Source organism: Furipterus horrens, unplaced genomic scaffold, assembly GCF_987537825.1.
Source record: "Furipterus horrens unplaced genomic scaffold, mFurHor1.1.pri manual_scaffold_7, whole genome shotgun sequence".
Taxonomy (NCBI): domain Eukaryota; kingdom Metazoa; phylum Chordata; class Mammalia; order Chiroptera; family Furipteridae; genus Furipterus; species Furipterus horrens.
In genome coordinates this window covers 136,236,264-136,249,879 of record NW_028327177.1, presented here as the reverse complement: position 1 = coordinate 136,249,879, position 13,616 = coordinate 136,236,264, and the positions used below count along the sequence as shown (strand labels likewise).

The 13,616-nt window shown below is 47.7% G+C and overlaps 1 protein-coding gene across 1 annotated transcript; it reads left to right on the top strand.

Moving 5' to 3' along the window:
- The first annotated feature begins 6,522 nt into the window (after window positions 1–6,522).
- On the top strand, window positions 6,523–11,686 carry LYZL4 (lysozyme like 4). The gene is made up of 4 exons (XM_090283053.1): window positions 6,523–6,661; window positions 6,781–6,930; window positions 8,387–8,465; window positions 11,617–11,686. The coding sequence occupies exons 1-4, from the start codon at window positions 6,523–6,525 to the stop codon at window positions 11,684–11,686; spliced, it is 438 nt and encodes a 145-aa protein (XP_090139179.1).
- Window positions 11,687–13,616: the final 1,930 nt, after the last annotated feature.

Sequence of the window (13,616 nt, the reverse complement as noted above, 5' to 3'; positions counted from 1 at the left end):
CTACTGTGTTCCCGAGTCACAAAGCCCGGGGGGTGGAAGATGAGCAGCCACTGGTTCCAAGGATGACACTAGTCTGTCCTCCGCTATTCCCAGGAAGGATGGCTGTGTGGTGGTAGTTATGCAGCTTTTGTTTATGGCTTTGTTGAACGTGTTGCCTTTATAATTCAGGCTATTAGTCAATTTACCATGGAAGCTTTGAGACAAAACCTAGATTGTCCTGCCTAGGGGAGACTCTGCAGCCTCTCCTTTGTTCTCTTCCTGACCAGACTGTATCATGTGAACTGGTGTGACGGACCACCACTGGCCAGACAAGGCAAGGGAAGCCATTGCTCCCTTCCCCCTTTTCTCTCCTCCTTCTTCCCCTTCATTCCTTTCTCTCCCTCCTCCCCCTCCTCTTCCTCCTCCCTCTTCCCATCCTCCTATTTTAATGTTAAAAGCACTATTTATTGAGCATTATGTGCTAGGCACTGTGTTAAACATCTTACATATATTTGTCTCACTTAATTCTCCCAACAAGCCTATGAGATAGATTTGCTATTATCCCCATTTTACAGGTGAAGAATTGAAGCAAAAATAAATGATGTTCTCAAGGTCACGCAGCTAACAAGTGGTAGAGCCAGGACTGTCTGGCTTTAGAGCTCCAGTTCCTTAGAGATTCTTTAAAAATTAGCTTGTTTTTCAAGTGAAAGGGGGGGTATAATGAACACCTTTCTGCCTCTCTAGATTTTCTGGATGTGATCATCCTGCCTGCCACTCTTGCTCTATGTCCCTGGAAGTTGACCGCAAACATTGTGACATTTTACGCCTAGTCCTTTATTTTGAGTTTCCGAAGAGCAAGGATAGTTGTCTTCCTGACCCAAATGTTATTATTAACCCTCAGAAAATCAGCTTTACTTCGATGAAACACCACTCAATGCACAGTCTATACTCCAATGGCTCTCACCTGTCCTTTATTGCTATGCTTTAAAAAAAAAACTACACTCTAGTCAAGATTGATAAACTTTTGCTATTTATCAGCTTTTGCTATTTATCAGCTCTCGTCTCCCCCAGTGAAGTGCAATCCTTGGCCTCCCTCCATTCTTTGTAACCCTGAACCCTTTGGCGATTTTAGGACCCTCAGTCTTCAGAAGATCTATGTTCTGGAGTTTGTCTCTTTCTTCATCATTATTCAGGTTAAACAGTTCTGGTAAGAACACCCAAGGTGATGTTGTGTAGCTTCCCCGGTGTGACATCAGGGGCACATCACGTTGGACCCCTGGCAGCTGCAGGGACAACCCTCATGGTGACACAGTGGTTTCAGAAGCTCTAGTATTTCCCTTGCAGATTTAGAGACAGTGGGGCACGCCTCTTTTCTAGTAGTTTCCATCAAAATCCTAAGCTTCTCTCTGATGGGTCCAGCTTAGGTCACTTGATCATTCCTAAACCAATCCCTGTACCTAGAAGAAGGGGGGGTGTGCTGACTGGCTTAGCCGGGGTCATGTGCTCCACCCTGGAGCCATGGGTGGAGCCCCCTTCAGCCCACAGGTGAGTGAGAGATAGGGAATCCAGGTAGAAAAATCTATCTGGTGGTCCCACTGTGAAGGCAAAGTATGACTTTCCACCAGAGGTTGGGAGCATTGTCTGTAGTGATGGCAACAGCCTTATCCCCAAGAAATGCAGATTCAGTAACAAAGCATTGGCAGAATCTTACCTCTTGACCTACGGTTTGGGTTCATAGCTGCGAGGCTGGTTCAGTCTGTTTTCCGTGCACACTGAGATTTGACATCCCTTCCCCTTGCCTCATCACATTTCACTGTTCACGTTTGTCCTCCCCACCAGCCTGGAAGTTCCTTTCTGTTTCAAAGGCAGAGGCTGGGTCTGGGTCCTTCCTGGGGCCCACCCTGGGCCTAGCGCACAGTCTGTGGTTAGTAACGGCTCTTTTAAATATTGAATGAATATGGAAAGGCCCAGGCGTACGATGTCCCGGTCTCACAGGGCGGGAGGAGTGTCCGGCTAAAACCACGATTTAACTTAGCAGGTCAACCGTTTGGTTATTTCCACAGGTCTAAACACTTCCTCCTAATTTTTAAAGCAAATTAGTTCTTTAAAGTTCTAATTAGATTCATGCCGCCAGCCTGTTTGATGTGTATGTGTGTGTGTGTGTGTGTGTGTGTATAAAACTCCCAGGATGAAAGCAATTATTCAAAGTCTACTTTCTGCTTTGCCATTAAAATCTTTTAAAATATTTTATTTAATTGTTTGAATAAGTAATTTATTTTCTTGTTTTGAAATAATAGTCAAGCATTGCCATACATTTCTTGCCTATTTTTCAAGCAAATATGCATGTTACCATTTTGCAAAATGATAGCATACTGAGATACTGATTTGAGCCTCCTTCTAATTTAACAATATTTCATAAATATCTCCATATTAGTAGGAAGAGAACTGCCTCATTGATTAAAAAAAAAACCCTTAGTGCCCTAGTTGGTAACTCATTGCTAAGAAAAGGCCATCTCTAATGACTGTTGAGCAAATGTGCATTTATGGGTTTAAGTTTGTTTTTATGACCTGGCTTTTCTTTCCCCTCCACTTTATCACTTTCAACCAATCAACTAATTACCAGTCATAACTGAGGCAGCCAGAAGGACTTGTGTGTTTTCAAAAGGCCAACATTATCCTGATTCATCTCAACATCTCAACTTTTTAGAGCTAGAAAGGATCTTGAAGATAATCCATTCTGATGCCCTCATGTCACAAATGAGGTTGCCTAGGCTCCAGGAGAGGATGTCTTTGACCATGGCCCCATTGTGAGTAGAGGAACAAAATAGGGGCTTCCCTATTGCTCCACAGCAGAAGGCCATTCTGTGGGGGCCCAGAAGAATCCTGTGGTAGACAGAATAATGCACCCCCAAAGATGTCCATGCCCTATCTCTGGAACCTCTGAATATGTTATTGACATGGCAAGAGGGACTTGGCAGATGTGATTAAGATTGAGGACCTAGAGATGGGGAGATTATTCTGGATTGTCAGTGTGAACCAATCTTATCTCACGAGTCCTTAAAAGTGGGAGAGGAGGCAGAAGGTGAGTCAGAGAAACACAGCAATGGACGAAGGAGCAGGAGAGAGTCGAAGTGTGAGAGGATTTTGACCCATTCTTGCTGGGTTGGAATCCAGAGGAAGGGAAGTACAGCCAAGAAGTGTGGATGACCCTCAGTGGCCTGTCAGCAAGGAAGCAGGACCTCAGTCCTACAGCTACAAGAAACTTTGTTCTACCAATAGCCCGAAAGACCAAGGGAACAGACCCTCCTCGAGAGCCCCCAGGAAGGAGCACAGCCCTGCCAACACCTTGATTTTAGCCCATGAAACTCACGTCAGACTTCAGACCTACAGAACTCGAAGAGGATGAATTTGGGCTGTTAAAGCTGCTGAGTTGGAAGTCACTTGTTACATCAGCAATAGAAGATGAATACAAATACTATGACGACAGGCCACTCCCTGCTTCAGAATGTTCTGGTTCATAGCAACTGATGTCATAGAGAAGATTCTAGAACAGCAGGCCATGGAGAAGCACTTATGGCTTAGAAGCTCTTGGGTGAAGGCAAACGGGTTACCAAGAAGTGGCATCTGAAAAACCCAGGGAACTGAGTGGGGGGTAGTAGAGAGCAACTTTCCTTTAACGAGGACTGAAGTTGTCACAGGGGCTGTTCCTTCCCTCCCTCCAGGAGGCCCCAAGACCTGCAGAAGGACCGGTGGACGGGTAAGCAGGTGCTCGGTGGGCAGGAACCAGGACAGCTGCAGGTAACACTCCTCAGCAGATCACTTACTGCTCATCTGACAGCAGTTCTGTTGGGAGGAGTAGGTTTTGTTCATTCATTCATTCCAGAGAGATCTGTGTACCAGGCTCTGTTCTAAGTTCAAGGGATAAACTGGAGAACGAGCCAGATGAGATTTCTGTAAGCCTCTCTGGCGCTTACACTCTGGTAATGGGAGATACACGAGCAAACAAATACGTGAACAAGGTAATTTCTGAAATTGAATTCTATTATGAAGAAAGTATGAACGGTTGTCTGTGATGGCCAGGGATCAGGAAAGCCTATCTGAGCCGAGAGCATGGCCAGAAAGACCAAGCAATGGGACGGTTGTGGGGAATCATGTTCCAGGCAGAAGAAACATCATGTGCAAAGGACCCGCGGTGGGAATGAGATTGGGATTTCCAAAGAATCACATGTAAGGTGAGCAAAGTGGTGTGAGCGTGAACAAGGAGGGGAGAAATGTGACATCAGTCAGGTGAAGGAGTTGGCATCTTACCTGAGGTACAAGGGGAGTCTATTGGTGGTGGGTAATGTGACAAGAATACGTGTTTTTAAGAAGGTCTTTTTGGTGCTGTGTGGGAAATGGGGACAGGGGAGCAAGAGAGGAGTAGGGCGTAAAGGAGAACAGCGAGGAACAGCTAGGAAACCTCGACAGAAGTCAGAGGCGATGATGATGTGGACTAGGCTGGGGTGGAGAGGGTGAGTGGTGGATAGGCTTTGGAAGAACAGGAACGGGACTCCCAATGAATTGTCTGCTGGGGAAGATCCCAGCCGCTGAGGCGTAAAGCTGGGACTTGGACCCTCGCAACCTGAGTCCCCGCTCTGGGCACTTACATGCTAGGCCTTCCTCACCAATGTCCTTGATGTACTGGTCATGTCTGTAATCAATCACGCAGCTTGAGAGTTGAAATAAGTGCTTGAAAGCGCAATTCTTCTATGGTTTGAATCTCCGTATTTATTTCTAACTTTTGCCCAAGTTAAACGTTTAGGTCCTTGGTTCTCAACAGAGGGGGAGTTTTGTCCCCCAGAAGATATTTGGCAATGCCTGGACACATTTTTGGTACTCACAGCTGAGGGGGCGGAGTTACTGGCGTCTAGAGGTCATGTGTGCTCCTGAACAATCTCCAGTTTGCAGGAAAGCCCTCCTCCACCCCTGAACAAAGACTTTTCCAGCCCAGGTGTCAAGGTTGAGAATCCCTGTTGTAGGTGAATATGGGCTAAAGGCTATGCATATATACCTGTGGATAATGACAAGCAGGAGGATGTAATCAATTGTCTAATTGATAGATACTTATGCATCATGAGGGGCTCTTGAGTACGCCAGGAGGATGACATGTTGTGATTTCCAATCGCATATTCTAGTCTGAGGGATGGGACAGAGGAGAGAACAGGACAAGCACTGGCTAGGTGTTATGGAAGTGATTCTAAGGGCAATAAGGGCTAAAGAGAGGGAATGTTCTTGGAGGACTGCATCAGACTTCAAGGAGGTGGCATCTGGGATGGAGACCTCAAAATGGAGCAACATCTGGGTGGGAAAAGGCGCGGTAGGGCCTTGTGTGTTGGGCAGAGCCGTGAGTGAGGACACCGTGGTATGAATGAGCAGGAGCTTAGGTGTGGGGGGAGTGGTGTGGGAGGTGCAGAGAGGCCCAGAGAGGGAGCCACATGGGAATTCCGAGTAGATGAATTTGGTTCCTCCTGATGGAGGAGACCAGTGTATGGCCAGATCGTGGAGGGCGTAGAGAGCCAAGTGTGGATTTGCCGTGGTGAGGAACAGGGAGCGAGCAGCATTCTCAAAGTGACATTTTGTACATGCTTTGGGGACATTCCTCAGTCACAGTAGAAAACACCGATTGGAGGAGTCAGCCCGGAGGGGTGGAGACCAGGAGGCCGGACTATGGCCTAACCAGCAGTGAACAGGCAGGTTGAGGCGATGGCAGCAGAAAGAGAGAAGGATACACTCAAGAGTCAATTCTCTCAGTATCCCCAAGTTACACATCCCCCCTTGTATAGATGAGAAGGCGGGGACACCGTGAGGCCAAGTGACATATCCGCTGTCACTGATGATGACCCAGCTAACATGTGGCAGGTCTGGCTGGACCAGGGATTGTCTCCTTGTGGGGACAACCACAGACGCTCAGTGGAGCTTGGCTGGTAGACAATCTGGTGACGAGGCTGCGTAAAGGCTAAGACCGCCGCTCAGACTCGCTTCCAGGCCATAAAGTGTCAACGTAGTGGCAGTGGCTGTGCTCGAGTGCCGGGACCACGACGAATGTCTTTCTTCTTCCATTTTCTGTTTACTAAAATGTATTTGATGAACCACTTTTACTTGCACAATAAAGAGAAAGGAAGGGTTTCAGCATCTGTAACTAATGTGGACGGGAAATAAGTGAGAACAGACTAAGGAAGACATTGGGTTTTGCTGAAGGGAAAGAATGCGTGTCTGTGTGTGTCTGCGTGCGTGCACGTGTGTGTCTGAAAGAGAGAGAAAGCTTCAAAAGAGCGATTTCCTTAGAAAATAAGAGCTGAAGAAGAGGGGGTGGGCCTCAGCCCTCCGGGCTGCCAGTAACTTGCCCCAGAAAATTAATAGGTTGGGACGCAGGGGCACACCCCGCCCCCACAATGCTCTTCTTTTCTTTCAGAGGAACCAGTGTCCTTGGGACCTTGGTAGAAATTATCTGTCACTCGGCCACTCACCTGGCCGCAGTGGCCGCAGCCGAGGGAGCCCGAGGAGATGAAGGTATCCGCCGTGCTCTCCCTCCTTGGCTGCCTCGTGGTCCCCGGTGGCGCTGCTGTCTTGGGACGCTGCGTGGTGGCGAGGAGGCTCAACGAAGGAGGCCTGAGTAATTTCGAGGGCTACGAACTTGAAAACTGTGAGTTGGCCCCGCTCAGCCCCCTCCCTTCTCACCTCTGGCGCCCCTGCCCCTTGCCCAGGTACCCCCCCACTCCCGCGCTCCTCTGCGCCACACGCGCGCCTCCTGTTCCATCTTAGGGGTGTGCCTGGCTTATTTTGAGAGCAAGTTCAACCCCGAGGCTGTCTACAAGAACTCACGCGAGTCCTACCTGGGCTTCGGCCTCTTTCAGATTCGCAGCCCTGACTGGTGCGACAAGGGGCGGAACCGCTGCCACGTGTCCTGCTCTGGTAGGTCCCCTCCCTCCCTCCCGCAAGGGCGTTGCGCTCAGGGGGTCTGCCTTCCTGATGGTCGGAGTTTACAAGTTGGGAGCAGGGAGGAGGAGGGCTCTGCAGGGGCGAGCCTGAGCCGCATCCAAGGCAGGGCCCCAGGAGGGGGCTGTGCTGCATTGCCAGGTGCACTAGCACAGCAAGTGGCCTGGCACAGGGTGACAGACACCCAGAGAAGGTGAGCAGGGAAGGTGTCGCCATGTTGAGAGGACGTGGAGAGGAAGCTGCAGGCATCAGAGCCCACGGAGCCTAAAGGGTGAGCGTGGAGGGCTCCGGCTGGCCTGACATTACCCAGACTTGGCACCGCACTCGTGTTCAAGGGAAATAGAAGCTGCCCACTTTGATGGGCGGACGTGGCCCCTGGGAGGAGACGGGAGTGGACTGATCCGCCCCAAACTTCCAAGTACCGCTGGTCGAGAGGAGGTAGTTCCCCAACACTGACTCACCCCATGAGCATTCGCTGAGCGCCCACTAAGTGCCAGAGGAAATGCCTAAGACCCCCAAGCTGTGAGCATCAGGGGTGGGGTGCCCACCCTCAGGGAGAGCACTGTCTTTGTCTCCCACCCCTTGCCATGTCTTGAGTGGCGGGGTCGTGGAGGAGAGCCACGGGAGGTAAGGTTGGAGAACTGGCAAGTCATGTGGGGCAAAGTTGGACCAAGCCAAGGATTTGGGGTTCTGTTTTACGGGCAGCTAGGGGGCACTGAAGTAATGGTCTTAAGAAAAGCTGTCAGACTAGACTAGGAAGTGGGGAGGCTGTAGTGCAGGCAAGAAGGCGGGTATTGCTGGAGTCCCAGTGGGAGGTCTTGGCTTCCTCATTCCAGGGAGGGAATGGAAGGATGAATGTGCAGCCATGTTGGTACCTCAGAGGTCCTCTCCTATGCTGTTCCTTCTGCCAGGAACAGTTTTCCTTCTGTGACTCCTTCAACTCCCCTGCCTTACCTACTCCTTTAGATGTCACTTGGCCCAATAATCCTTTTCTCTGATCCTTCAAGTCTTAAATTAGGTGCTTTCACTCAATGCTCCCACATCAAGCTGCAGTCCCCACCATTCCAGGCATTCCTTGTATTATAATTGACTATACTTTTTACCCACTTTCAGACAGCAGGCTCCAAGGGCAGGGGTTTTCACACTGGTTGGTCTATCTCCACTACTTCTTAGGTTGCGTAGCACAGAATATTCACTATACACATATATTTTTAATGAAAATATAAGAATTATAAGAAAAAATCAATAGATTTAGCGTAGGATGACCTCATCCTGCTATTTCCCAATGTTGTCTGAGAAAAATCTAGGGGTAGATTTATTCTTGGAATCTCATGGAAGCCTTTGTAATGTGAGCATCTTGTACCTTCCCCACATGCTCCGACATACTGGTCAGGGGGTGCTGTGATATCATTCCACTTCATTTCCTCCGCAGCTTTACTGAATCCAAATTTAAATAAGACGATTGAATGTGCCAAGAAAATTGTAAAAGGAAAAGAAGGGATGGGAGCCTGGTAAGTGGTGCATCTTTAAATATTCTGTATGAATGACTTTTGTCCATTTAATCTCAATCTTGGTTAACTTTGGGTGCACATCTGTGGTCCCAAACAAGTGGGATCCTGCTCACCAAGTTAAGCAGAACAACACCACTGAGTTCTGCAACCACAAGGCCACAGAAAGAAGGAAATAATTATCAGTCAAATTGCTTTAAGTTGAACATCCACCCCACCCCACCCCACATATTTAAAAATGGAAAAAAATACAAAATTTCTTATCAGCTGCTCCCTGATGGTTACCACTGTTACCATGTCTTGTAAACCAGAGAAAAATGTATGCACAGGTATTTTAAAAAACACGTGGAATCTCTATGAGCACACTGATTTGCACCCAGCTTTTTCCCCCCACTTATTGATAGAGCTTGCAAATCCTGGCAAATCTCTCCCTCGTAGTCTGTGCCATCCCTGTAACAGGTGTGGTTCCCTGCTGTATGGATGCTGCAGGGCCTCATCTGTCAGTTCTCTGTTGATGAACATTTAGGTGGTTTCCATTTTTCTTCCTGCTGCTGTTTCAAACAAGTCTATGTGAGCAGCTTGCTCTTCGAATTTTTATGTTCTTTCAAGTGTACGAGGGGAGACCCAGATAAACCAGAATTGTCTTCTTGTAGGACGGGCTTCCCCTGCTAGGTGAGTGTTCTAGGAACCGACCTGTAGCAGTGTACAAGCTGGTGTTGTTGTGAGAGGCTGCGTTTGGCTTCAGTTAATTTTTTTTTTTTTTTTTTAAGACTCCTTCAACGCATTTGCCCATTTCACGATGGGTGACTTATGAGCGAACCTGCCCACACTGTGCTGAGTGTTCAGCAGTTTTTGACCAAAGACAGCATGACCCCTGTGCCCCACTCTCCGTAGTCGCCTGCTCTCATCCCAAGTCATGTTTTTTGTCCCCCTCCTACTGGATGAAAAAAACCCTCAAAGGGCAATGTTTTGCTGATATGGAAGAAGTAAAACAAAAACTGACAGAACCACTCGAAGGCACAAAAATTGACAAGTTCAAAGCTGTTTTGAACAATGGAAAAAAAAGTCTTGATAAGTGTATTGCATTAACTGGAGAATACTTTGAAGGTGACTGAAATTTAAACAAGAATAAATACACAATTTTTTATAAATAAATTCCTTTTTTGTGGGGTCCCTTCTTGTATTCTTAGGGAAAGCCCTCATAAAAGATTTCCTGGGACCATTTGGTGCATTGAAAAGTTGGAGACAGATTGTTAAATTGGCATTCAGATGTAGGGTGCATGCCATGAGGGTTCCCCCAGCTCCTTAGCCTGGAGCATTAAAACTTCTGTGGTTTTTGGAAATTGTGACTTGTCAAATATCATTCTGTTTTGCTTTGCCTCTTTAAACTACAATAGTTGGACATCTTTTCAGTCTTTATCAGTCATTTTCATATAAAGTGCTTATTCATATTCTGAGCCCATTTTTTCTACTGGGATAATAATGTTTTCTTTTGCATTTATTGATTTTATCCGTGTTCTTTATAAATTAGGATTATTACACCCTTGTCCATCATATCTATGTGAACTATTTTTTCAGGTTTGTTATTTGTCTTTTAACTTTGTTTATGGTATTTTCATCATTCAGAAGTTTTATATTTTCACAGACTCAAATCCCTTAATCTTTGTTTTTTGTAGCTTCTGAGTTTTTATGAGATCTTCTTGTTAGATAGATTTTTCATACTCCAAGATTGTAAAGAAATGAAGCTGTGATTTCCTCTGAATTAAAACAGTGCCTGGCGCACAATAAATCTTACATTAATTTTTGTTAATGCAGTTATAAAATAGCATTTTCATGGTTTGATGCTTTTATTCTTAAATTTTTGGCCTTGTAACTTGGTTTTGGTATAAAAAGTAAGATAAGGTTCAGCTTTATATTTTTCAAATGGCTAGTTAGTGGTCTCAGTATTGTTTATCCATGGACCCATTTTCCTCACTGATTTAATAGATTGTGTTTTCAAGTGGGAGTCCACTTATTAATGTTAACTACCTTCTCTGAGTGTTTAAAATATCTTTCACACATAATCTTGACCTTCCAATTTATTTGGAAGCTTGGCTGAATCTCTGGGGTAAGCACTAATGAGCTGAAATCATCTTTATTGAATAGCGCTAAGTGGAGCGATGCGGGGCCAGGCTGATTAAGGCCTGTTACTTGCTCAGAATTCCCATTGAAGTGAGCTCTTATTAAGCTAATAAGCAGCCACGTGTTTCCCACAGCTCAGGTCAGCAGCTCCGCAGAGCTGGGCAGACAGGAAGGGAGGAGACCAGAGCCTGCATGCCACAGGGGTCTCCTGCAGTGCCTGCCTGGGTCATGCACAGCCTTGCGCTTCCAGAAAATACAACACGTGTGTGTATGTGTGTTTCCCTGCTGCTATAAATCTGTGAGGGGCCAGGGGCCAGAGCCCCATCTTCAACAGTGGGACCAACGACTGTGGAAGACTCATGGAGGCCTGCCTGGCTGAGGGACGGGACTAACTAAACAGACTTCCAATGGCCTGTGGTTGGCCTGGTGACTCCCACAGCTTCTATGTTCGGATGAGAGGTCCTAGGGTCTGGGTACTGGCACAGGGGCTGGGAATAGGAGGGTCACTTTTAGGGGCACCAGGAGAGAGGTTAGAGAAGCTTAGTCCAGCTGACCTGGACAGGTTGAGGGGATGCAGGTAGTTTCGGAAGGTGAGGGGCGCAGCAGGTGCGTGGACAGGTGAACAAGGCCCTGGCCCATGGCACAGGGGTTCCCATTTCAGATCTAGGGGTTGCCAAGTGCTCACCTGTGACCCCGGGCCAGTCCCAGAAGGCGGATGCTCACTTCTGAGAAATTCACCTAAGCGACCTTGCAGCGCTGGGGAGAATTTTGCAGTTCACAGTTCTGCCTCCCCATCTCCCAGTGTGGGACTTGTGGAAAGCGATGTGTTGGGTGGGGGCGGGGGTGAGGATGTAGGGAGAACCAGCATTCGTGTTAGGATGTGGAAGACGCAGCAAGAGACGTACTTGAGAAGCAGAAGAGCCTGGAGAAGCATGCGCACAGCAGGGCGGCATGCCCAAACACTGCAGGGGCCAGCGGGGGCGGTGGACCCCTGCAGATCCTGAGCTCTGACTCCCTGATTTCCTCATCACAGGCCCTCCTGGACCCTGAACTGCCAGAACGCCGACACTCTGGCACGGTGGTTGGACGGTTGCAGGCTGTAGCCGCCGGGGCGGCCCTCGCCATCCCCCCAGCGGCATGTTCTGAATAAAGACGCCTTTCTGGGTGCTGCCTTCACTGGGTCCTGTTGATTATCTCACCGCCTGACAGCTCCAGATGGAGAAGGACGAGAGTTTGCTTCATTCAGTAATGCAGGATGCAAAATAAACCAGCTGGTCACTCCACCTGGGCCGAAGGTCTTCACTTGTATGATTATATCATGATCATTACCGTGACAGCCACCATTTACCATTATTACGATAGTTTCAAATGGAGGATTTGAAGGAAGGAAACTATCTGGAAAGCAAGATGGGTCTATGAATATGAAATAGGGAAAGGATGGGAAGAGTGGGAGAAAGAAGAGTGGAGGAGAGGCCTCCTGTCCCACATGCGCCCAGACTGGGGATCAAACCTGCAACCTAGACATGTACCTTGGCCGGGAATTGAACTCACAACCCTTTGGTTATGAAATGATGCTCCAACCAACTGAGCCACACCGGCCAAGACCTCTTTGCTCTTCTATGGAGAGACTCCAGTGATAGTTGTTCTTTCTTATAAAGAGTTAAGCTTTTAAAAGTTATCAATAACACATACTCACATGAAAGAGGTTGTAAAAGATACAGAAACACAAAAAAGGAGCGTCCATCATGACCCTAGAACCCGAAGACAGCAGTGCCACTCTTTGGTTGCATTCCGTTTTAACCCTTTTTTCCGTACCCGGGTTTTTCTTTTTTTTCAACAGTGCTATCAGAATGCTATAGAGAGTTTTGTACCTCTCTTTTTAGAAAGAAGAAACATGGCGGTACGTTGTTCCCCTACATGTCCTTCGATTTTAGGCAGAAAGGGGTTCGTGCCAAAGCTTAGAGGCTCACAGGAGCTTACACTGGAGGGAGCAGCAGCTGTCAGCTGACTGCCAGGGCACACCTGCCCGAGACACGCAAGTGGAAGCAGCAGCCTCTGCTCGCCAGGGGCCGGGGTACTTGCGGGAACCCGAGCCATTTGGGGTTTACAGAACAGAGTTTTTAATCATTCAGCCCTGTATGGGGTGGGGGGGGAAGGTCCAGACAGCTTAGGAACAGCCTCTGCGTCTCCATGGTGCTAGAGATTCTCCAGAATGAAATCTTACTGCTGCTTAATATTCCACTGCCTGAATGTACCATCTTTTATGCTCTTTCCTCCATACAGTCAGGGTTTTAGAGGCCATTTTACAAAGTATGCTGTGTGCTGTAGTGCCTGTGTGTGGTTGCCCTTCTCTTCATTTTTTTTTACACTTTTAAAATTATACAAGCATCCTATGCTGGCTGAAGAAAACTTGGAGAGTGCCGACAGTCATAAAGAAGGACAGTAAAGATACCCGCCACCCTCTCACTGGGAACAGGAGTTTCCCTCATAACGCGGCCACAGAGGAGAGCCCTTGACGCGGGGTGGTTGGCGTCAGTCTCTCTGCGTGTTCCCTCCCCCGTCAGTGGCAGTGTGCGCGCCTTCCTTTCCTTACAGACACGGACTGCTCCTGTGTAGACAGTTTTGCAGTGTGCCTTTTCCAGTCCATGCTTTGTGTCTTCCCATTTCTGGGTCTACGACAGGTACCCCAGCACCATTTTTAATGACCGCACAGTATCCCTTTGGGTGGGCAAACGCTAAGGCACATAACCCTCTGTGACTCTCTCCAATCTAGATACAAAGTCAAGGACATGAGTGAATCCTGACCACTTAAAAGGCAGGAAGGACCTAAAAATAAATAAATAAAGCAGGTCAGCCCTTTCTTTAGTTTGCCTTTAGCTCACTTCCAGAAAGGAGAAGAAAGACCTACACGTTAGAATTTCAGGGGCAGAACTTTTATTCAAGTTCAGTTATGATTGAGTAGCTGGTTTTGTATAGCTCTCCCCGTCCAGAGAAAAAGGTACCAGAGTTCCCAAGTGCACAGCATGAATTTCA

Coding starts and splice junctions, on each gene's coding strand:
- LYZL4 (XM_090283053.1), top strand. CDS start 6,523: ATGAAGGTATCCGCCGTGCTCTCCCTCCTTGGCTGCCTCGTGGTCCCC. Junction 6,662..6,780: donor GGGCTACGAACTTGAAAACT/GTGAGTTGGCCC, acceptor GTTCCATCTTAG/GGGTGTGCCTGGCTTATTTT. Junction 8,466..11,616: donor AAAGAAGGGATGGGAGCCTG/GTAAGTGGTGCA, acceptor TCCTCATCACAG/GCCCTCCTGGACCCTGAACT.